Consider the following 23,141-nt stretch of genomic DNA (forward strand, 5'->3'; position numbering starts at 1 on the left):
GTAGTTAACAAGGGTCTTAAAGCTAGGTTTTTAATTTGGAGAGTGGTGAATGAGTGGAATAAGCTTCCAGAGTCTGTTGTGGGTGCCATGTGTGTGTGTGTGTGTGTGTGTTAACGAAAATTTTAAACATTGTGATTTTTATTAGATGCAATTGAGTATGGCAAACATATTCAAATATTTAATAAAAATTATAGTTGTACCTCAATTCACGCTCTGCTTCTTCTTTATTTGGATTAAAATTTTGTGATTTAATATACTGGAGAATTCTCTCAGCTTCTGCCAACAGCCTTTCAAACGATAAACCTGGTCTAATGGGATCTAGTCCATACCTTCGCAGCTGAGCCACTACCTCTAGAATATATAGAACACATCAATCATTGTAGCAACTCATATTCCTTAATATTATTAGATCAGAGAGGAGTATCTCCAATCTTTTGTAATGAGTCAGTTTGTTAGATTTATGAGCTAAATCATTATTAGGAAAAAAAAATTTATTTGCAAAATGAATCATCATAAAAATACAAACATGAACAAACATGACATTCTGTATCCACTTTAGTTTAGAACACATACACAGAATATGTGCAGAAAATAAAGTTTTACATAATTATTTCTCATACTATTTTGTGGGTTGGAATTTTGTGATTTTGCTCTAGATCAACACCCTGTTAACTGATTCCGAATGATATCCCCCTGAGTTAAGAGAATAAACACCAAGGGTGTTTTTAAATGGATGAATAACACTTTACTTCACCGAATACTCTTGATTTTAAAACCAAAAAATGCATAAAAAATAGACTGCTGTGGATTTGATATCGTGAGAATAAGACTTATGAACAGTATAAAGAGCAGGTCATGAAATTGACAGTCATATTGAAAGAAAAGTGTCAGATGCACTGGAAACAACAAAGTTTTAAGTGTTCACTCTAGTAAGGTATACATTCTGGACAATCACAGTAGCTTTCTGAATGTCGAGGAGGAACTGGATGAAGGAACAGAGGTAGATGAGTTAGAGGTATTAAAGCCTTTAAGAGAGTTAGATTCAAATACAGTGGTTGGACCAGGCGGAATACCAACATGGATGTTGAAGGAACATGCATAAGAGTGAGCCATGATCGTGTACCCGATCTGTTCATTTTGAATTTCAACAAATGCAAGGACAGTAAGATAATTCTATTATACATAAAGGGCTGCAGGTTGAATACGATTACAGACTAATCAATATCTCTGGTTTGGTCATCAAAGTATTAGAGAAGTTGGTTAGAAATCACATCCAAAAGTTAATAGACAGTACTAAGATCTACTACAGAAGATCACATGGTTTTTTTAAAGATAGCACTTACTTTAGTAATCCACTGCTCATGTCCTATAATCATGTCTTACAGTAATGGAGATTTGCTAGAGTCTTGAAGGATATAGAGGACAGAGAATTAGTTAGGGCCACAGTAGTAAAGTGATTAAGAATTATCTCATCAGTGCAATGTATAAGGTGCAGATAAGGATTGAAAAAGAAGAAATATATTGACAATTTTCTTAAAGAGCTGGAGGTCAAAGTTGTTGGGAAACATGAGGAAGGCTGTTACAGAGGCAGATGGAATAAGTGAGGAAGAGAAGAAGCAGGTTTGATATGTTTGCAGTTGTGCTAACAAGAAGTGCTGAGAAGCTGCTGCTCATGTTTTAACAGGACCAACAGTATGCAGGGGAATTATGTTTACCATTTCACTGGAGCAGTGACTATGGAAATACCATAGAAGAGATACAGAGCTGAAATGCTGCATCTGTGAGATAGAAATTGACATGAGCCTGTGAGAGAAGGGTCGTCTCTGAACAACATCACAAATTTTTAGGGACATTTTCGGTGCCCTACCCCAAATGCATGAACAGTATTTTAAGGATGAGAAGACTGGGGATTTATATGCATTTAGTATCTGTGTGGGTGTAAAACAGCTTCTTGAATAAAAAACAAAGCCTTGTTTTTTAGAGGATGAGAAAACTACTGACTGATGTGTTTGTGCCAGGAGATGCTGGGAATAAATGTGAGTCCAAGGGGGGGGGGGGAGAGATCTGATCCTGTCTGGTGATGTGATACATGTGCATGTAATTCTGAGGATAAAGGAAGGAGAGCCAGAGAAAAGGCAAGACTGCATTTTGGTGGAATTCAAGGTGACCAGGTTATCCCAGTATCAATGAACTGAAGGAAGTCATGAGATCAGTGATTAAGGCAGTGTGGTTACAGATGATCTTGGTGTTTGGGAAGTCTGAGAACTACATGGTTTGTCAAAGAAGTAGGATGAATGGAGATTGCTATCACCAGCAAAGTTGTGGATGGGGTTGGTAGCGATTGAAAGTAGGTCATTTATGCATAAGCAAAAGATGGCAGGACACAGAATACATCCCTGAGGCACTCCTGCATTGGTGACAAAGCTCAAAGAGAGGTTCCATCCACCATGACACACAGTGAACAACCAGAGAGAGAAAGTTGGATATCTCTCTCTGAACAACCAGAGAGAGATATCCAACTTTCTCTCTCTGGTTGTTCACTGTGTGTCAGAGAACAACCAGAGAGAGAAAGTTGGATATCCAGTTACAGAAAGTGGCAGGCTGTTTCCAAATCAGTATTTTAATGAAACAGTGTGGATGTTGATTTTGACCACATATTTCGCTTCATCATCAGCCATTTTTGGTCCACTGATAGAGGAGCCCCTCCATCTCTATCAGTGGCACCTCCATCCCCAAATAATCCATTTTGTTCTATCTTGAGCTTTTCTATGCCACTGAGTTCCAGCCACCTCTTTAATTTCATCCCCCCACCATCTCTTTGGTCTTCCTATAGATCTTCTTATCTGGAGTGCCATAAATGATGGCACTCCAGATATCAAGAATGCCAGATATCAAGTTTGTCCATTTTTGAGTATTACTTCTTGCAGTATGCCCATCCTACTACTATCTGGATTTTTAATGGCTGTTACAATGTTTCTCACCTTGGTCTGAGCTCTAACCCAAGTATTGTGCTTTCTATCTTGAATGGGAATACTAAGTAGCAATCTTTCCATTTTTCTTTTAGTAATCTTCAGTTTTTTAGAGTCCATGTTTCACTTTCATATGTCATTCTTTAAAATCTAGAAATATTCTGCAAACAACTTCACCACATGCTTCCCTGGTTGACTCAATTTTTTATTCAGAGTTTGTCAGTGAGTCTTGGTTTGATTCTTAGCCTCACGTTCCAAATTCTTTTATTTTTTCATGGATTGTATAAATTTAGTCTTAGATCAAGAACGATCCCACTGGAACGGAAAGAATATATGACAATCCCATTGTATAGGATGATGGAAAGACTGATGGGTTTAACTGGTTTGTTGATATGTCAGCATCTCTGGAGTGATTGTGTAGATTTTAGAGGAGTTATTAAGAACTGGCATACAAAAATGCATGGATAAACAAACTATACTTTGCAAGGAACAGCACAGGTTTACAAGGACAGCAAAGGAAGGTCACATCTGAGCAATTTGCTCATTTTTATAATCATAATATGACTGAGTTGGATGAAAGCAATGGATACACTTTGATACTGATGAGTGTTGCTAAGCCATTTGATAGAATACAACACAAAAAGCTGCTACTTAAATGGAGAATATGGGATTGAAATATCAACTCTTAACTTGGATAAGTGAGTGGTTGACGGACAGGTATCAGAAAGTGGTACATTGAGAGTGTGAATCTGAAAGATTTAAGATGAGTAGTGGTGTACCACAGGATCGGTCCTTGGGCCACTGTTGTTCAATCTATATAATAATGATATTGAGAATGATCTCACAGGAGATGTGCAATTACTTGATGATGATAATGCAAAATAGACAGGAATATGAGGGATGCTACTGATACCAGTACTTATGGAATGATTTGAGTAGGCTGAAAATGTGGATAAATGATAATTGCTATCAATTTAATGTAAGTGTCAAGTTATGCACTTTGGCATGATGAGATTTCCAAAGGAATATTATGTGCTGATTTGGTCAGCTGACTTTCAGTGTGATGTAGAAACACTGCAAAGGGTCCAGATGACTAAGATAATATCAGGACTCTGGAATGATGGCTATGGAAAGAGGTTGAAGAAATGTGGATTGCACATTGATTGAGTGATTGATTTGGTGTTTTATGGTGCAAGGACAGCAAAGGATAAAAGCAATGGATACACTTTAATACTGATGGACTTTGCTAAGGCATTTGAGCATTCTCTGCTATTAACTTCATTTGACAATGCGGTTAATAGTAGAGAAAGCTAGGAGAAAAAACAAAAACATATATACTTACTTTGTTGATTTTCATAAGGCATTTGACAATACTGACCAGAAAGTGACATTACCAGTGCTAGAATCCTACGGAATTGACAGACAACTAATAGCTATATTAAAATACGTTTATAAGAATGCAATTGCAGCAGTTAGAATAGGTGATGATTTGGGGTAAATGGTTTAAAACAAGCAGAGGTACTGGGGGGGCCTAATATCACCAAGCATTTTCATCGTCCATTTAGAAAGAGCAATGGATAAAATGAAGGAAGATGCAAAAGGAATATCAGTGCATGGGATGAGAATTAACAATCTAAGATTTGCAGATGACATTGTTATTATTAAAGAAGGCAAAAAAGAACTTCAAAAAAGTAGAACAATTCACATATTTGGGAAGTAAAATGACATACGATTTAGACTGTAAAAAAAGAAATAAAGACTAGGCTTGCAAAGGGAAGAACAAATCTGAAGGCCATGGATAACATCTGGAAAAGTAAAGCTATCAGTCTGCAAACAAAACTAAGAGTATGGAAACATGCATCTTTAGCGGTGTACTGTATGGATCTAAAACGTGGGTATTAAATAACGAATCAAGAAAAAGAATTTCGGCATTTGAAAGAACTTGTTACAGGAAGATTCTAAGAATAGGATGGGTACAGAAAGTCACAAATGAAGGGCTCTATCAGAAGATACACCCAAAGGAGAATCTAATGCAGCAGTGACAGTAAATTGTGAAATCATTCACACAAAGCAATTTCCTTCTTCCCACAGTAGGAAATTGCTTTGTGTGAATGATTAAGTTCAGTAATTAAGTTCATTCACTTTAATAGCAAAGAGGATTAACTTAAGACAGAGCCTTGAGGGGACCCCCCTATCTTCTTGATGATATGGCCAAGATAACATGATTCCCATTTGGACTTTGAATATACAGCTGGATAGAAAGTTCTAAATAAAAACAGGAAGGTGCCTCCACAGACCAAGATTAAACACGTCTTTTAAGATGCCATATCTTGAGGCTGTGTTGTAGGCTTTTTCCATGTCGAAGAACACTGAAACCACATGTTCTTATTTCAGGAAAGCATCTTTTATACATGTTTCTAAATTAACCAAATTGTCTCAAGTTGATGCACAAAAGTTACATTGTGTACTGGAAAGAAGTTTGTTACTTTCTAAGCACCAGAGAAGCCTTGTGTTTACCATTTTTTCCAACACCATACAAACTATTCAGAGTAAGGGGTGATAATTGTTGGCCTAGGCTGGATCTTTGCCTGGCTTTGGGATATCAAAGACAACTGATTTAAGCCAAGAGTCTGAAAATTCATCCTCTATAAATATACTGTTGTAAAATAAAAATAGGAGAAGATCCAGATCCACAGAAGATGGTGGGAAATGTTATATCATCTCATAATGGATGTCATCAGAGCCATCTATGCTAGGATGAGGGTGAAGTTCTCTTTTTTTTTTAGTTTCTCTTTAACAATGGTAGATTGCATGGCTCAATCCCAAGCTTAGCTGCTGTTTCTCTTGTTCTTTCAAACTTACAAAAAAAAAAAAAAAAAAAAAAATAGTAGGATAGGAAATTGGTGCTGAAATCCTGGCAAGTTTCTTCCAATGTGTCTGCAGTAGCTTTTCAATCAGCAACAAGACATCCATTATGTCTTTGCTGATCAAAATAGACAAATGGTGTGTTCTGTATCTATTTTTCCTCTTCCTCATTTTACCTCAGATAGTTATTGCACTAGTTGTTTGATTAATCAATGGTATAAATTTAATCCCGGATTGTTTTAGACTCTGAAGTCTCACATTGTGTGCGTTGATCAAGTACATTTAAATACTATTAAGTTGGTTGTAGTATGATATCTATGAAATATATCCATGCTCTAATTTGTTCTTTTTCTTTTAGGATATATAAAAAGACATGTCAGAGGTTTTGAAGAAATTCGAAGACACAAAAGTTCAGGCTGTCATCAAATCGGGATGATGGTTTTGGAACTGCTGCAGTGACTGTATATACAATACAATACAATCTTCATAATAGGTGTTTGGCTGACTCCTTCAGTATTAAATTTTGAAAGATGGTAAAATGTATTCCAATCAGCCTGGTTCATTTTTCACATGGGCATCCGTGTAGGAAGACATGATTCCTGTGAAGACAAAGCTGATAAGTGGAAGATGATCGCTTCCATATATGTTTTAATCAACATCTTATGTGAGCAGTGAAAGAAGGCATTTATACTGTTCTTAATAAGGGAGAGGTTATGGTTATCAAGCATTCAATTGGTGATACAACCTCGTCTATTCGTGTTGGTGCTACCCCACAGACATTAAAAGTCACCCAGTAGGGTTGAGGGGGTTGCAAAATGAGATAATCGAGTTTGGTTTCCTTTAATTCAGAATTTAGAGCTAAACATGAGGGGGGGGGGGGCTGAAAATTTCTGATAAACACCTAAAACAAAAATGACATTAAAGCGACTGATATAATCACAAGAAAGAACATATCTTAAAACCCTTCAACTGCTATGTTTCATCACATGGTAATAATTTGTTCTTTTTCAGAGGTTTTGAAGAAATTCGAAGACACAAAAGTGCAGGCTGTTGTCAAGTTTTTCATGTTGCAAGAAAAGTCTGCAACTGGGATTCACCAAGCTTTGTGTGAGACTATAGGGGACTGTTTCCCAGCATATCCAACAGTCGCCAGATGGGAGGCCAAGTTTAAAACTGGGCATCCTAAAAAAAACTGATGCCCCCAGGTCAGGAAGACCTTCCACAGTGATCACACCTGAAAACATAGAGTGCATGCCATGATCCTTGATGATAAACAAATACCAGCCAAAACATTGCAAAGACTCTGGGGATATCCAGAGAATGAGTTGGAGTCATTATCCACAAACATCTGGACGTGCAGAAGCTTTCAGCAAAAGTGGATCCCCAAATGTTTGAATGGTGCCCAAAAGAGAGAACCTGCTGTCATCTCAAGGCTCATTTGACTGTTTGGCTCAAACGGTCAAATTGTGACTGTTGATGAAACACTGCTTCAGTACCATGACCCAGAAATCAAACAGCAATCAATGGAGTGGGAACACAAAGATTCACAGCCAAAGTTCCGAACCCAAAATTCAGCAGGGAAAGTTCTCGCCATTGTCTTTTGGGATATGGATGGTATAATCCTTACCAAGTACCTCATAAAAGGTGAAACTGTTACACCAGCAGTTTACTCAACAACTCTGAAGGAATTGAAGGAGATATAGAAGGAAAAACGCTGCAGGAAACTGAGCAGAGGTATGTGTTGCTTTTGAGGGATAATGCATCCACTCACACTGCTCATGTACCAAACAGATAATACATAATTTGGGCTTTCAATGTCTGCTTCACCCACACTATTTGCCAGAATTGGCCCCATCTAACTATTTCCTATTCCCAACTTTAAACAACACTTGAAATGAACAAATTTTGCCACAGATGATGAAGTCATATTTGCAGCTGAGGACTGGTTTGTGCAATTTCTCAGAGGATTGCAAATGATACAGTAGTGGTGTAACATGTGTATAACACTTTGTGGGAGATATATAGAAAACTATATAAGTTACATGGTTCTACCTCAACTCCTTCATGGTGTTTATTGCAACTTTTCAGCACACCCTCATATATTGGGCATACTGTGATTAGAAATTCCACAGACAGGCAAATTGCTACTGCTTCCAGAACAGTGTTAAACTAAAAATGATAGAAAGGTGTATGACAGCTCATGAGAATAGCTACTCCACCATGTGTTTGGCCATCTCCAATTCTGTCCTTCTGTACAAGAGTGATATTCCTGAAGGTTGAATCCTCACTGGGTTTCAAATAAGTTTCCTGCAAACATAAACAAAAAGGTTTGTGTTTCTGTAATAGGTGCTTGATATCATCAGTATTCTTGTTAAACCTATGACAGTTCCAATTTAAAAATTTACCTTTTGTTTAGGCTTCATAGACTGGTCTGTTTGTTTTTGCATATTGGGTTTGTATTTCTCATTAGATTTTGGGAAGTATGGATGACCAGTGTCCATCTGATTCCTCTGGAAAAATATCGACTACACCTCATATTGATACAGTGTATCAGGATCACTGGATAAGTTCAAGTTCCTAGATACTGAAGTATTCATTTTTTCTGTAGGAGGGTCTGGTGGTTTATCTTTAAGTGATAACCTTGCCACAATTTTTTTCACAAGTGGGTTCTCATTGAATGGAACCATTTTTGGAGTCTATACATTGTGCGACTGATGCACTCAAGAGAGAAACAGTCATGATCATAAAGTACAGGTATGGTGAAATTATCAAATGGTGGAATAGATGAGCAAGTGTGAGATGCTGTTGACATTTTCTCAATTGCTACCTTCTCAGAATAACAGGATCTCAGAGCGGGTGTGGTAGTAGTAGTAGTGGCTAACTTTCTTTTTGCATCCTGATATGATATGTTTTGTTTGATGTTTATTTTTCTGTATTTCTTTCTCATCTTTCCACTTCTGACATGCACAGGAGTATGCTGGATGATATCCTCGACAGTTTACACATTTAGCTTTCTTGTACTACAAAGAAGCATCTTAGTGGATTAGGGATGCACTATCTAACAGGACAATTGAGATACCCTGTTTTAACAGATGTTGGAGGCTTAGGAGTATCCTATTCTGAGCTCAGTCCTCTACAGGAATTGACATTTTATCATAATAAATATTGAATTTTGTACAGGTCATTTTAATTTGTAAAATTATATCATTTCAAAATAGTACTCCATACCTTGAATAGTGCTCCATATTTTGTCCAATTCTTCAAAGAAAGCAACGGCATTTTTTCTTGTTTCATCGGCATTTTCAGAAACTTCAGGTGATTTGGCTGCCATATCTCTTGCCTGAAATACAGATAAGATATTATTATTATTATGTGACACCTCCAGGGAGTCCCACGACTCATCAAGGGAGGGCACCTACTCTACAACTCTCTATCTCCACCGCATCATATACACCAATGCCAAATAATGCATTACCACTAGTATTTTTACAAACAATCACAAACATCCATGTCCATGGTGGGATTCAAACCCACAGCATTTTGGCTGGAGAGTGGATACGCTAACCAGTAGTCTTTCAGTAGCCTTTCATAGTCAAGTAATGTGGCTTCTTAGAAAAAAAGATGAATGCTTTATAAGGTTTAATGCTGTCTACATAGCATACTATGTCTGTTAATTGTAAGTATCCTTTCCTTTAGTGTCACATGGTGATCAGCATTCATTTCAGGAAAACTTTCATTAAAACTACAATTGTGTTAGGAATAATTACTTTAATTTCCTGATATTTCAACCTTAATTCATGCTGGCCTGGTTGGCATATCCACTCTCCAGCCAAAAGATGGGGGTTTGAATCCTGCCAGGGGTACAGATGTTTGGGATTGTCTGTGAAAATACCAGTGGTGGGCAAGTGGAGGACATTGGTGTAGATGATGTAGTTCACTGTAGCTGGTTTGAATGGAGGTGAAGAGTTGTAGAGCAGCTGCTCTCCCTCGATGAGTCTTTGGACTCCTTGGAGGTGTCACATAATCATAAGGTTATGATTCTGGAGCATACACATATATTATTATTATTATTATGCAACACCTCCAGGGAGTCTAAAGACTCATTAAGGAAGGGCACCTACTCTACAAAACTCTGTCTCCACCACTCAATCCACCTACTACAACAAACCACAACTACACCAACGGCATCTACCGCCATCACTAGTATTTTCAAAGACATGCACAAACATCCATGCCCACAGCGGGATTTGAAACTGCAGCCTTTTGGCTGGAGAGCAGATATGCTAACCATCTGGTCAGCCAGGCCAGCGGCATTTATTAAGCTATATAGATAATGCGGTTCACTCTAGCTGGTTTGAATGGTGAAGAGATGAAGGTGAAGAGTTGTAAAGTAGCTGCCCTCCCTCAATGAGTCTTTCGACTCCTTGGAGGTGTTCCATAATCATAAGGTCGTTATCTGGAGCATATAGAGAGGATGACTCAATAGATCGCAGTACTGTGACTGCTCTTCTAAGCACAACACCCAGACCAGTACCTAGGTCGCCTGCAGATGATTTGGTGCCCGCACATCACACCTGAATGGTGCAGCTTAGGAAGCAGCTGCCTCATAGTCTCAACAGCTGCCTCGATGCTTCCATTCTAGTGGCCTCATCACCAGAGCAATCGCACCGTAACAATACGAAAGCAACTCTGGCTAGCGCTGCCTTTTAACACACAAAGCATGAATGGTATCGTTATAGTGGCTAGACGGGAATCTGACGTAGAGGCATTCAGTCATGATCCCACGGATGGTAGCTTTGCACCACTGGTCACTCGACCAAGCACATGTGCCAAGTGTATGAACCTGCAGTTCCTCTAGTAATGAGCAGGATTACTATTGCAATGACTAGTCATCAGTAGGGTAAAACTACCCTGTCTCCCATCTTGTGCAGGATGGGCTCTCTTGGCAATGCACTCCTATCTGGCATCAAAGACTTAAAAGCGTTCAAGTCCTTCATGCCCTTTGGTACATGAACCTAAAGACATTCAATTCATGCTCCATTGCCACTAATATTATACCTACAGACCTGTATTATTTTTCATGCTCTCACTTGTACTGCATCAGCACCAGCCTTCTATTCAACCACTAGAACAGGAACCATTGGGTGGGTCTTCAGGGTGTGGAGACAAATCCTCCACTCAGAGGATGAGTCTCAATAGATCACAGTATGGTGCCTGCACATCAGACCTGAATGGTGTGGCGTAGGAAGCAGCTGCCGTATTGTCTCAATGGCTGCCTTGATGCTTCCATTCTAGTGGCCTAATCGCCACTTGAATTAGCAACTCAATTTCATTCTCAAATATTTGACCAAGCACATGACTACTTGTTCCCAACTTAAACTAGCTTACATCTATTAACTAGATTCCCTCCTACTCCTACCAGGGAACTTCAAATAATAATAAAATAAAATAATATAATATAATTATACATTCATCACTCAGAGTAATTCATTATTAGGCATGTCGACTCAGCGAGTCCCATGATTTATAATCCACCGAGAACACCAATGTCTGTGAGTTAGAAAGAGTCTTTAAGGGCACTCTCATCTCTTCCCAACTAGACATCGTCGTATTGGTCTTAATTCCCCATGATGAGCACACAGGTATGCCAGAGTGGGCGACCAACTCCACGTTAAAGACAGCACGAAGGCCCGATCCTTCTCGGATCCACAACTAGCCCAGGCATATCTCTTTGGGATCCTTCAAGGTCACCAGGAACTGGTATAACCAGGAATTACTTCCAGTACCTATCAATAGGCTCTCTCTGATGTATGCTACTGAAAACTTATAAATATTTATTATTATCCTGTTATATCTTCAGAAATTCCTCACCAAAGAATTGTGCTTTCTGTACATATCAGGCTTCCCCTGATGAATTATGACAATAGAAACACTAAGTAATCTCACCAGCTGAACAAGGGCTCCATTCAGCACACCTACCTCAAGGAGAGTCATGTTTACTCCTGCCAATTACGTGCAATCTTGATTGATATTCTTTCACTTAAACATTCAGACTACTGGGTAGAAATCACATTAGCAGCAACACCTCTCAAAGCCAATTCGCAATATGCTTTGTTTTAATTAGACAAGTCAGCTTCCCCTGGTCTGTGCCAGTTCTGAGTCAGCTGTTAGTTGCCAGCCGAAATGGTCGCACCAGACAAGCCATCTGACATGCTGCGCAGCTGAGGCATTCTACAAGAAGGCCTCAAACGCTGGTTCGGGCTCAACTGTCCATCACTGGAGAGTTTCGCCCAGTCCCGGTGCAGTACCATACCTGCTTCGAACCTCAGTCCTTAGAGCCAATCCTTGTCCCAAGGTTATGGATCTGTCTTGTCAACTTCCCTTACCTACATTATTCTATTGACTAGAGGTTGTTCACCTTGGAGACCTGCTGAAGATATGGATACGGTCTGGCACAAAAATCACACTCTCTCCCTCGGATTTTCAAGCGGGCGACAGGAGCACTCTGGACACCACAGAAAGTGCAGTGCTGAAAATAATGGGCTAAAGTATTCTTTACAGATGAGAGTTGTTTGTCTTTCCTCCGATTCTAGATGACACTCGATCTGGTGTGAAAGTGGTACTGCTTACCATTGCAAGAATGTTCTTGAAAGGGATAGATATGGTGGTGCTGGGGTCATGTGTAGGGAGGCATTATGCTTAATGGACACGTCGAACGATATTGCAACGAAGTTCTTCAACATCGTGTTCAATTGTTCTGTGGTGCTGTAGGCAAAGAATTCCTTTTTATAGATGATAATGCTACATCACATCATACACAAGCAGTGGATATACTTCTGGAGACCGTGGATATTAAATCGAATCAAGTAGTCAGCACACTCCCCAGATCTCAATCCCATATAACACATTTGGGACTCAATATGGGATGTACTGATGCGCAAAATTCCCTTCAGAAAACAAACAAGTCTTTACCCTTGCTCTGAAGAGTGGGCCAGTTTGCCTCAAGAACTCCTGAATCACTTGGTGCTAAGCATGGTATTGTAAAAATAATTATAATCATAAATTATTGTAAAAATAGTCATGATTTCTTCTTTTTCCTTTTTCCCTTGCAGTATCAAGGATTTTCTATTCATTTAACTGCAACTGCACACAAGGATAAGGTGGTTAGCCCTAAGCCTCCGGGTGTATCCTATGTTCTGTAGAAGCACTGAGTTCTCAAGGCCAGTTTGCAGGATGAAAACCACAGATAAACTGGGGAGAAAAACCCTGCAGTCCACGCCCAAGACCAGCTAATTAGGCTATGCCTGAGAAAGGTCCTAAGCTCCTTACGTCAGCAATGGGAATCAAACCCAGGACACTCCTTTCTCAGGCATATGGTTGCGAAGTGCATAGCCCTGGACTAACCTTACGGACATAGTCATAATTTACTATTATGAATCTTTTTACATTTGTCTATGTTAATATATTATTAGGTTTGGTTTCGTAAAATGGAAATTGGCACTTGTGATGTGACCGTTATTGATATTATTATTGTCAAAATGAAATGTAAATTATTTGAAATTGATATACATACTAGATTCTGATAGTTGTTACTTTCAATTTTTTTTATTGTAATTTAAAATTGTTAAGTGTTGAGGTATTTGTGGTGGCTTGTTTGCGCTAACAAGACAACATGTCAGCCATTATACGTAAATTCTTGCTTGCCATGTACATGGAGTGCACATGCTCACCAAGGAGAATGATGGATGATTGACAGCGGACAGAGAGAGCATTCAGTATTGGAGTAATGAGGAAAACAAGTAGAGCTAATGGAAATTTGAGAAAAGCAAACAGGGAATTTTGTTCTTAGGAAGTTTTTAAGTTGTACGTGACAGTCGGTAGAATATTAATATAAGATTCCAAAAAGGCATCATAGAACTGTAAGTCTTTAAACTGGAGGAGTTGAGATTGTCAACAAGCATTTAGTAAATAAAAGCTGATATTGCAGTCGACGTGCTAAATGAATGTTTGAAGAAATGCTGAATGGAGAGTTTCATCTTACTGTGTTAAGGACACCGGATTACTATAGAAATTTAAAATTGTAACATGAAGAGCTCAACCCTAGATGTGTTGTTTATAAAGTAGTAGAAGAAACTTTTTTCTCTGGTACAAAATTTAGTAAATTGTGCATCAAACAGAACTGCAAGAGGCAAGAATATAAATATTCTTGCCTCTTTCAGTAGGATAGGAAGAATAATATTGTATGCTACACAAGAAAGATAAAAAAAGGATCCCATGGAAAAGAAGAAAAAAATTTTATATTTTCGGAAAGGGCCTAACAAAGAAACTGACTCCGATGAACATTTTTGTTGTGAAAACAAGCTGGTAGACATGATTAAGTATATGTCAAACAGTCACAGAATGAATGATTTTAATATTTTGGATAAGAAAATCTCTAAAGGTAGATTTAGTTTAGAAGGCCTTGGATCCACTTGAAAATTTTATATATATGTAATGTTATTTAAATGTATATAATGTTTTAGTTTCATTAAATATATATATTTTTTTTTTATTTGGTCTCAAGTCAATAATTTTCCAGATTCTAAAAGAAATAGTTAAAAGTCATTAAACCAATCGGAATTGAATTTTGTGTAAATGCTAAACACTCAGAGTAAAAAATCTCTTTACAGAGACACAAAAGGATTAAAATAAATAATGGTGTAGCTGACAGTTTTTTTTTTAAATAACTGGAACAACTGATTACAATAATTAATAATAAAAACAGTATTATGTTGTGAGAACTGCATCACAGTGCAGGGTAAACATATTCCATACTGAAATATCTCCCTACATAGTTTTCTGTAAGCACTGTCCTTAGGATGTAACTTTTGCCGAAAATGTATTGCAATTTAATTTTTACAAAATTTATAACATTTTTTTGTGTAATATAATTTATTAGTATGCTGGATTTATGTCCACATTTGAATGTAGTCATGAAAATATTTTCATATTCAGATAAAAATGTAGGCTCGTTCCTAGATTTTGGAAAGCATCATAATTAAAAAGCACTACAAAAGCGATCAATAGTTGATTGGTTCTTTGGAATCAAAGCTGAAGCAGTTAAGACTATGAGCCAGTGTGCTATGTGCATAAACTTCATGTTCTTCTAGCAAGTTTGTCTGTTTTGCAAGATAAGTTTCTTGGAGGAAATACCTGGCCACCTTCATATGAGATCAAGTAAATCACCTTAGATGGAAAAACTTTTATAGCAGTTTTTTTTTGCATCCTGGACTGAATAAATCCATGTCTTTCCAAACAAATGATATCACTGATACTGACTGAGCTATAGAAAAGATTTTAAAAAATTGTGATATGATAAAAATAATAGTAATGGTGAGTAGTGAGATAAAGAAATAATGTGACTAATACCATCATTTCTCTATTCCTGTAATTTTAACAGGAGAAGAGCAATAAGACATTATTTCATCCCTACCCTGTCCAAAATGAGCACCAAAAAAAACATCTCCACTTCTCAGCCTACAAATCCAATGAATTAAAATTATCAGTAGAGAGGTGAGAGATACATTTCATTGCCTGGGGCTCTCTAGAACAGTGTTTCCAGACATATAAAAATTAATAAAAACAGGAAAAAAAATCATTAGTCTGCCCATGGTACTAATGCATTATATGTTTGCAAAATAAAAACCCCATTTCTCCCCAGTTAAACATATTTAGCAAAAATCAGGGTATTTATAAGTTGGACACCATTAGGGATGAAGAAATTATAATAGTGTAGAAAGGCTCATGTATTCGTCGGACATGTTGTTTAATTTTGAAGGAAATTACCGGGTGATTATAAAATAACTTCAAGTGTTCAGAGCCCTCTAGCAAGTAATGTATTGGACGAAACACACCAATATTTGGTAGATGTAGACAGTGGAACATGGGGATTCGATTTAACGAAAAAAAAAAAAAAAATTACCAAAAGTCGCCGACAGGGGAAATTTTGGCGCTGTTTACCGAGTAAAATGCATTCATTTGCATTATCACATTTCTTGTGAGCAATCATGCAATAAAGGAAAGCCTGTGAGATTTTTTATCATTTGTAGACTAACTGCTTTTCAATGCCTCTTACCTTACGTGAGCATGCTTTGTTAGTCAAACTCTATTATCAGCAGAACAATAATGCCAGTGCTTGTCTTCGTGATTTTTGGCGTATGAAAAATTTACGAAAAGGACCGATTAGCGTAACAAACTTATGAAAACTGATTCGGCGATTTGAAACTACTGAAACTCTAGCAGCGCAGGTAGGCAGGGGATGCAAACCAATCAATCACCAATAAGTTGAACAAGTTGCAACTGCTATTGTGGAACAGGAGATGACGAATGTGCAGGGTACCAGCAGTGCACGAGCAATATCCCGGCAAACGGATATCGCATACACAACGGTGTGGAAAATCCTACATCAGATGCTGAAGTTTTACCCCTATAAAATCAGTCATGTTCAAGAATTGTACCCTGATGATGTGCCCACACAAATCGACTTATCTTTAAGATTCTAAGCGTGCATGTAAGTGGATGATGCATGGCCATGGCAGATTTTATGGAGTGATGAAGTGCACTTTTATTTGAACGGTGATATTAACACACACAACTGTCGCATTTGGGCTGCAACTAATTTGCAAGTGTGTCTGCAGATTTACGGCATCTTTTATCATTGATCTATACTTTTACAAGGAAAATCACCAAAATGGACCAGTGACCTGTTCCGTCAATGCTAACAGGTATGCCAATATGCTACAGAACTTTGTGGTTCCACAACTCCAGCAAAGAGGATGTTTCAATTCGACCATCTTCATGCAGGATGGTGCACCACCCCACATTGGACTTCAGGTACAGCGTGTTTTGCGACAATATTTCTCTGACAGAAGAATCATTAGTCATGCATTTCCCACGCCATGGCCACCGAGATCGCCTGATCTCAATCCTTTTGACTTTTTGCTGTGGGGATTTCTTAAAAGCATTGTGTATGAAGGACATGTACCCGATATTCCAACTTTGAAAGATCAAATAACGTTACACGTGAGACAAATCAATTCCGATATTTTGCGAGCCACTGTGGAAAATGTCGTGCACCGTATGCAGTTCCTGGAACATCAGAATGGTGGTCATATTGAACCTCATTTGTAATTAACAATAAACGTCATGAAATTGATGTGTGCTGTCTCTCATTTGCCATTTAGTCATTCATTAGTCACACCTATTAAAATTAATTTGGCAGCGCCAAAATTTCCCCTGTTGGCGAATTTTGGTACTTTTTTTTCCATTAAATCGAATCCCTATGTTCCACTGTGTAAGTCTATCGAATATTGGTGTGTTTCGTCCAATACATTACTTGCTAGAGGGCTCTGAACACTTGACATTATTTTATAATCACCCGGTATATCAGAACACAGAATTATAAGTAAATAATTATTTATTGACTTATTACTGGTGTTATAACCAGCATCTTCAGAGCATAAAAACATAGTTTGTCACAGTATGCAAGACTACAACAACATGGTGTAACAAAGGGACTAGTTTAACAAAATTGTAGGAACAACACAAAGACTAAAGTTCTAATTAGGCGACCTCTATCTTAAAAAAAAAAAATTAATTAATAAAATAAATAAATAAAAATTAAAAAATAAAATAAAACTGTAGCAACAACACGAAGACTGAAGTTCTAAAAAACGGGGAGAGAAAGCAGCTACTAGTTATATCTTACATCTTAAGAGAACTATTACAAACTGTGTTTTTCTGCTCTGAAGATGCTGGTTATAACACCAGCAAAATATCAGCAATAAGTCAATAAATAATTATTTACTTATAATTCTATGTTCATCAAAATCAAATAACATATAATAGTAAATAAAATATATTTTTAAAATAAAACATGCTGCTACATTCCTATCAGTTACAGAAAAATTTAACAGGTAGAACTGACAGGGGCCTTCAAGCAATGAAGGAGCTCATTATTCTTTTAATAAATTTTTTGCCATATTCATTCCTGGGAGAAAGAAATGATAAAAAGCATATTGCACGCTTTATAGCTCAATGTACCTTTTGATTTAGTAAGATATTCTTTATTTAACCTAATAATCAAATTTAAAAATTATAACTTATTCATCCCCATGGTGTGTGTTTATGTGTGTATGATAGCTGCCATGGATATCTCCAATTACAATCCAGGAATATCATTGAGATGTAAATTACAAATAAAATGCAGATCAGATTCCTCGGATGTACTTTCATTTGTAACTCAACTTTCCATTAATTTAATTTTCTTAAGATCATATCAATGTCTTTCATGAAGCATGTAGTACCAACCAAAAGCTCTGTTAAAATTCAAATATAACATGCTGCGTCGCATTCGATTTAATCCCTATATTACAGTAACATAAAATACTAGGAGGTTAATAAAACATGATTTTCTTTGCATTCTCAAGATTCCTATCAATATCCTTCTCTAGGAATTATATCCATTTGATCTTCAGATGTCGTATTACACCAAGAATTGTCAAAAAATATCAACCAATGTAGATTTCTTTTTTGCCACCAAATGGCTTTCTTACCTTATTAGCATTTCCTATAACACACAAATAGTAATCTGGCTGAAACTGGACCGAAGAGCATAAGGATTAAAGCATTTCATGAAAACTTGTAGGATTTGGCTTGGTTGCTCATCAGTACTAACAACTCATCAAATGAAATAAGAAGTTGCATTTTGAAAAATACTTCAAAAAATTTGGAAAAGCCTCAACGAATCTCAATGTGACTACTTATCTTACCTAATCCAGCCTGGTTGGTCAAGTAGTTAGCATGCCTGCTCTCCAACTAACAGGTTGTGGGTTTGAATCCTGATGGTGGGCATGGATGTTTGTGATTGTCGTACCTTATATAAGTACTGTTATAACCTTTGATATCTTATAGTATGACCAATGCATGACTTCTGCTGTCCTCGTGCCATAAATCATCATCATCTCACCCAATCTTAATGTGACAACATATATTCATCTCAAAATTTGGGAGACTAACTCTTAAATTATAATAAGTAACTCTTCTAATCAATTATTATAAATATTTCCCCCCGCAATATTCACATTTTAGTGTATATTCTACTACATAATGCTAACCTTCCACACACTGTCGTGTCCTTATTATTCCCCCCCCCCCCCGTCTATCACCATTAAAACATGTTAAGGAATAAATTTGGGAGCGAATGCAAATTCTTGGCTTTTGGAGGGAATATTACTTCATTGTTGAGTTAAAGGATGACAAGATAAGGCTCACCGCATTTATTTACAAGCCAGCAAATGTCTGCTAATATGTCAACTTCATGATGCCAGAAATCATTAGCATTTTGTAATGTGAACATTAATCTATTTATAAAGGACTATTATTGACACTGTCACTCAAACCATTTAGTGTCATAAACCAGACCTCCACATAATTATTTAATAGAATCTTTATCCAAGTTTGAAGTAACTGTCAACCTGTTAATTGTCATTACAATTTATTATAGTGAAGACCAACAAATTACTAATAAACATTACCAGCTGTTCTCTAATTCAAGAAGAGCAAAATGTTTTAGCTAAATATCATAAATCATGTACTCACTTCCAAAAATATACTAGTAATCTCCTTTCTTAATATGACCTATTTTTTAACTTATATTATTATTGCACTCTCGATGGAGTCGGCAGACTCATCGTGCAAGATCCATTCAACTGACAACATATTTATCATACTGAATCTTAATATCCTTAAAACTCCTTGTTAACAACACATTCTGGTAATGCATTTCAATCAGTGATGATTCTACATGTAAAAAAATCTACTCCTCACACCCCTCTTCACCACATTCTTAAATCATTTCCAGGGATGGCCTCTAGTTTGTTCCCTGTCGCCTTCTATTCTTTTTATAATCCCATCTAGATTAATCCGATAAAATCCTCTCACTAACTTAAATGTTCTATCATATCACCTCTTTTCCTCCTACCCACCAAACTCCGCAATCCACATTTCTTCAACCTCTCTCCATAGCCAGCATTCCAAAATCCTGATAGTCACTTGTGTCTGGACCCTCTCCAATGTTTCCACATCACATTGAAAACCACGTGACCTGAACGCAACAGTCCAAGTGTGGTCTGACCAGTGCTTTATACAATACTTCTTCATAGAGTACTTCTTATCATAGCAGTGCTAACTCACTCCTTTTACAGTCTAATTTAATACTTACCAAACCAACTTCACTGCCTCTTCTTTTATTCCATTTTTTCTTAACTGGTAATTAGTTTACGGAATTAACAATGCATATAAAGTATATTAATTAAAGGTAACTTTAATGAATAACTTCTATATTTCGGCAACGTCACGCTGCCATCTTCAGGAACATAAAGATATGGTATGTGCACGCAGGCACTCACAAAGCAAATGAGGAAGAAAGCAAGAAACTAATATTGTTCCTAAAGTCCTAATGGTACCCTCTGGTGGGCTAATTTGGTAGTCTTGCCAGTTGGGCTGAAGTTCTCACAATGTAAGTCTCCCAAATTTGGGGTAGTTTCATGCACTCAAATTTGTTGAGGTTAGGAACGTTTTTTAGAGCTGCTGAAGATTCTTTGAATAATCTTTCATATTTAAACTTGCTGCGATGTATTATTTTTGTTTTCTTCCAACGAATTTTATGGTGGGTATCTAAGGCATGGTCTGCCAGCCCAGAGTGGCTGTACTGGTGAAACCGGATGTAGTCTTTGTGTTATGAAATCCTGATATTTGTTATTCTGCCTGTTTGGCCAAAGTAGGACAATTTGCAGCTGCAAGGGACCTGGTATACACCAGGTAGGTCTAGGGGAAGCGGTTGGTCTTTGGTAGAGCAGATAAGAGATGCCAACTTTTTATATGGTCTGTAACAAGAAGTAAGGTCATATTATTTGAGGATATTGGTTATTTTCTCAGAGGTACCCTCGATGTAGGGAATGGTGATAGACTCGGTGTAATCTTTATTGTGGAGGGGGGTTGTGGTTTACTGGCTTTAGTATTTTTTGGATTTTTTTTGGGGTTATAGCCATTGGCTAAGAAAGTGTTGAGGATGTGGTTTAGTTCAGTAGTTAGGGCCTTGTCATCTGAGCAGATTAATTTTGCCCTGTTATATAGTGTTTTTATAACCCCATATTGTTGTGATGGGGGGGGGGGATTGCTGGTGAATGTATCTGCCAGTATGGGTGGGTTTTCTGTTTAAAGCCTGAAGCACTCACCGCACTTGCACGTGGTCACAATTTCGCCCTAGCTCCTAAAAGAATACCTGCTGAAGAAATCATGATCCAAATAGAACGTGGGATTCGCAACCTGCCTAACCATATCGCCAACAATGTTAGACTGGATGTAGTCAGTGTTCTCACTAAAGCCAAACCTCCAAAAACCAACTTATCCAAAAACAAATATGCAGCCCTACAAGAATTGAAAAACAACAAAAAAATAGTGTAATCACCAAAGCGGATAAGCCACTGTGGTGCTAAATCAAAAGGACTACAAAGGTAAGCTTAATACTTTAGTACTAGACCGTACCACTTACGTCCCTATTGAATATAATCCTACCAGCTCACAGATTAGAACTCTCCACAGACTACTTAAGAAAGTCACTTCTTGGCCTGTGGAAGTCACTAACAAACTAAAACCTTACAACTCTAGACCCCCCCGATTATATGGACTCCCAAAAATACATAAACAAAATGTGCCATTATGTCCCATAGTGGATGGCATTGATTCCCCCACATATAAATTAGCCAAGCATTTGGCCAAAACGCTCACACACTATACTGGCAATACACCATCACATATAAAAAACTCAGCCCACTTTAAAGCCAGTATAGAAAACCTCTCACTCCAACACACTGACATAATGGTCAGTTTTGACGTCTCCTCTCTATTCACTAATGTCCCACTCAAAGAAACCCTAGAGCTCATCCAAGCCAAGTTTCCTCCCGATATCTCAGCCCTATTTCAGTTCACAATGAACTCAGGCTATTTCGTGTGGCAAGGAAAGTTCTACAAACAGATAGAGGGGAATCCCCCCCCAGCAATTCCCCCCCAAATCACAACAATATGGGGTTATAAAAACACTATATAACAGGACAAAATTAATCTGCTCAGATGACAAGGCCCTAACTACTGAACTAAACCACATCCTCAACACTTTCTTAGCCAATGGCTATAACCCCCAAAAAAATCCAAAAAATACTAAAGCCAGTAAACCACAACCCCCTTCCCCCCTCTACAATAAAGATTACACCGAGTCTATCACCATTCCCTACATCGAGGGTACCTCTGAGAAAATAACCAATATCCTCAAATAATATGACCTTACTTCTTGTTACAGACCATATAAAAAGTTGGCATCTCTTATCTGCTCTACCAAAGACCAACCGCTTCCCCTAGACCTACCTGGTGTATATCAGGTCCCTTGCAGCTGCAAATTGTCCTACTTTGGCCAAACAGGCAGAACAACAAATATCAGGATTTCAGAACACAGAGACTACATCTGGTTTCACCAGTACAGCCGCTCTGGGCTGGCAGACCATGCCTTAGATACCCACCATAAAATTCGTTGGAAGAAAACAAAAATAATACATCGCAGCAAGTTTAAATACGAAAGATTATTCAAAGAATCTTCAGCAGCTCTAAAAAACGTTCCTAACCTCAACAAATTTGGGTGCATGAAACTACCCCAAATTTGGGAGACTTACATTATGAGAACTTCAGCCCAACTGCCAAGACTACCAAATTAGCCTGCCAGAGGGCACCATTACGAATTTAGGAACAATATTAGTTTCTTGCTTTCTTCCTCATTTGCTTTGTGAGTGCCTGCGTGCACATACCATATCTTTATGTTCCTGAAGATGGCAGCGTGATGTTGCCAAAATATAAAAGTTATTCATTAAAGTTACCTTTAATTAATATACTTTATATGCATTGTTAATTCCGTAAACTAATTACCAGTTATGTCTAACCAACGTATAAGCCTTGCTACTAGAATCATGATCATCCATTTTTTCTGTCCTTTGGAACACTATTCCTCCCCCCCCCCCCCTTATGCTTTCCCCAAAGACTACAACCCTCAATTGTTCAAGCAAATTGTGAACAGACTCAGGGAATATTGCTATTGTATGTTTATACTGATAATCTTATTCAAAGTCATTTTACCATAAACTGGACAAATTCTTTGTTTTCCCAGTTATCAGACTCTTTGATTCTGTAATTCACACCTGCTATTTTAGTTGCAAAATATAA

The 23,141-nt window shown here is 37.6% G+C and overlaps 1 protein-coding gene across 1 annotated transcript in view; it reads right to left on the reverse strand.

The window, feature by feature from the left end:
* Window positions 1-23,141, reverse strand: part of LOC150101107 (laminin subunit alpha lam-3-like) — a 789,889-nt gene that overhangs the window by 285,387 nt on the left and 481,361 nt on the right. Inside the window, exons 37-38 of the mRNA XM_090402236.1 lie at window positions 9,063-9,174; window positions 201-351 (exon numbers count right to left, since the gene is read on the reverse strand). Coding sequence (XP_090258362.1) covers window positions 201-351; window positions 9,063-9,174 — 263 coding nt within the window. The remainder of the gene's footprint in view (window positions 1-200; window positions 352-9,062; window positions 9,175-23,141) is intronic.

This window comes from Typopeltis vanoorti, chromosome 12 (genome assembly GCF_054136105.1).
Source record: "Typopeltis vanoorti isolate ZY-2024b chromosome 12, IOZ_Tvanoo_1.0, whole genome shotgun sequence".
In the NCBI taxonomy this organism is placed as follows: domain Eukaryota; kingdom Metazoa; phylum Arthropoda; class Arachnida; order Uropygi; family Thelyphonidae; genus Typopeltis; species Typopeltis vanoorti.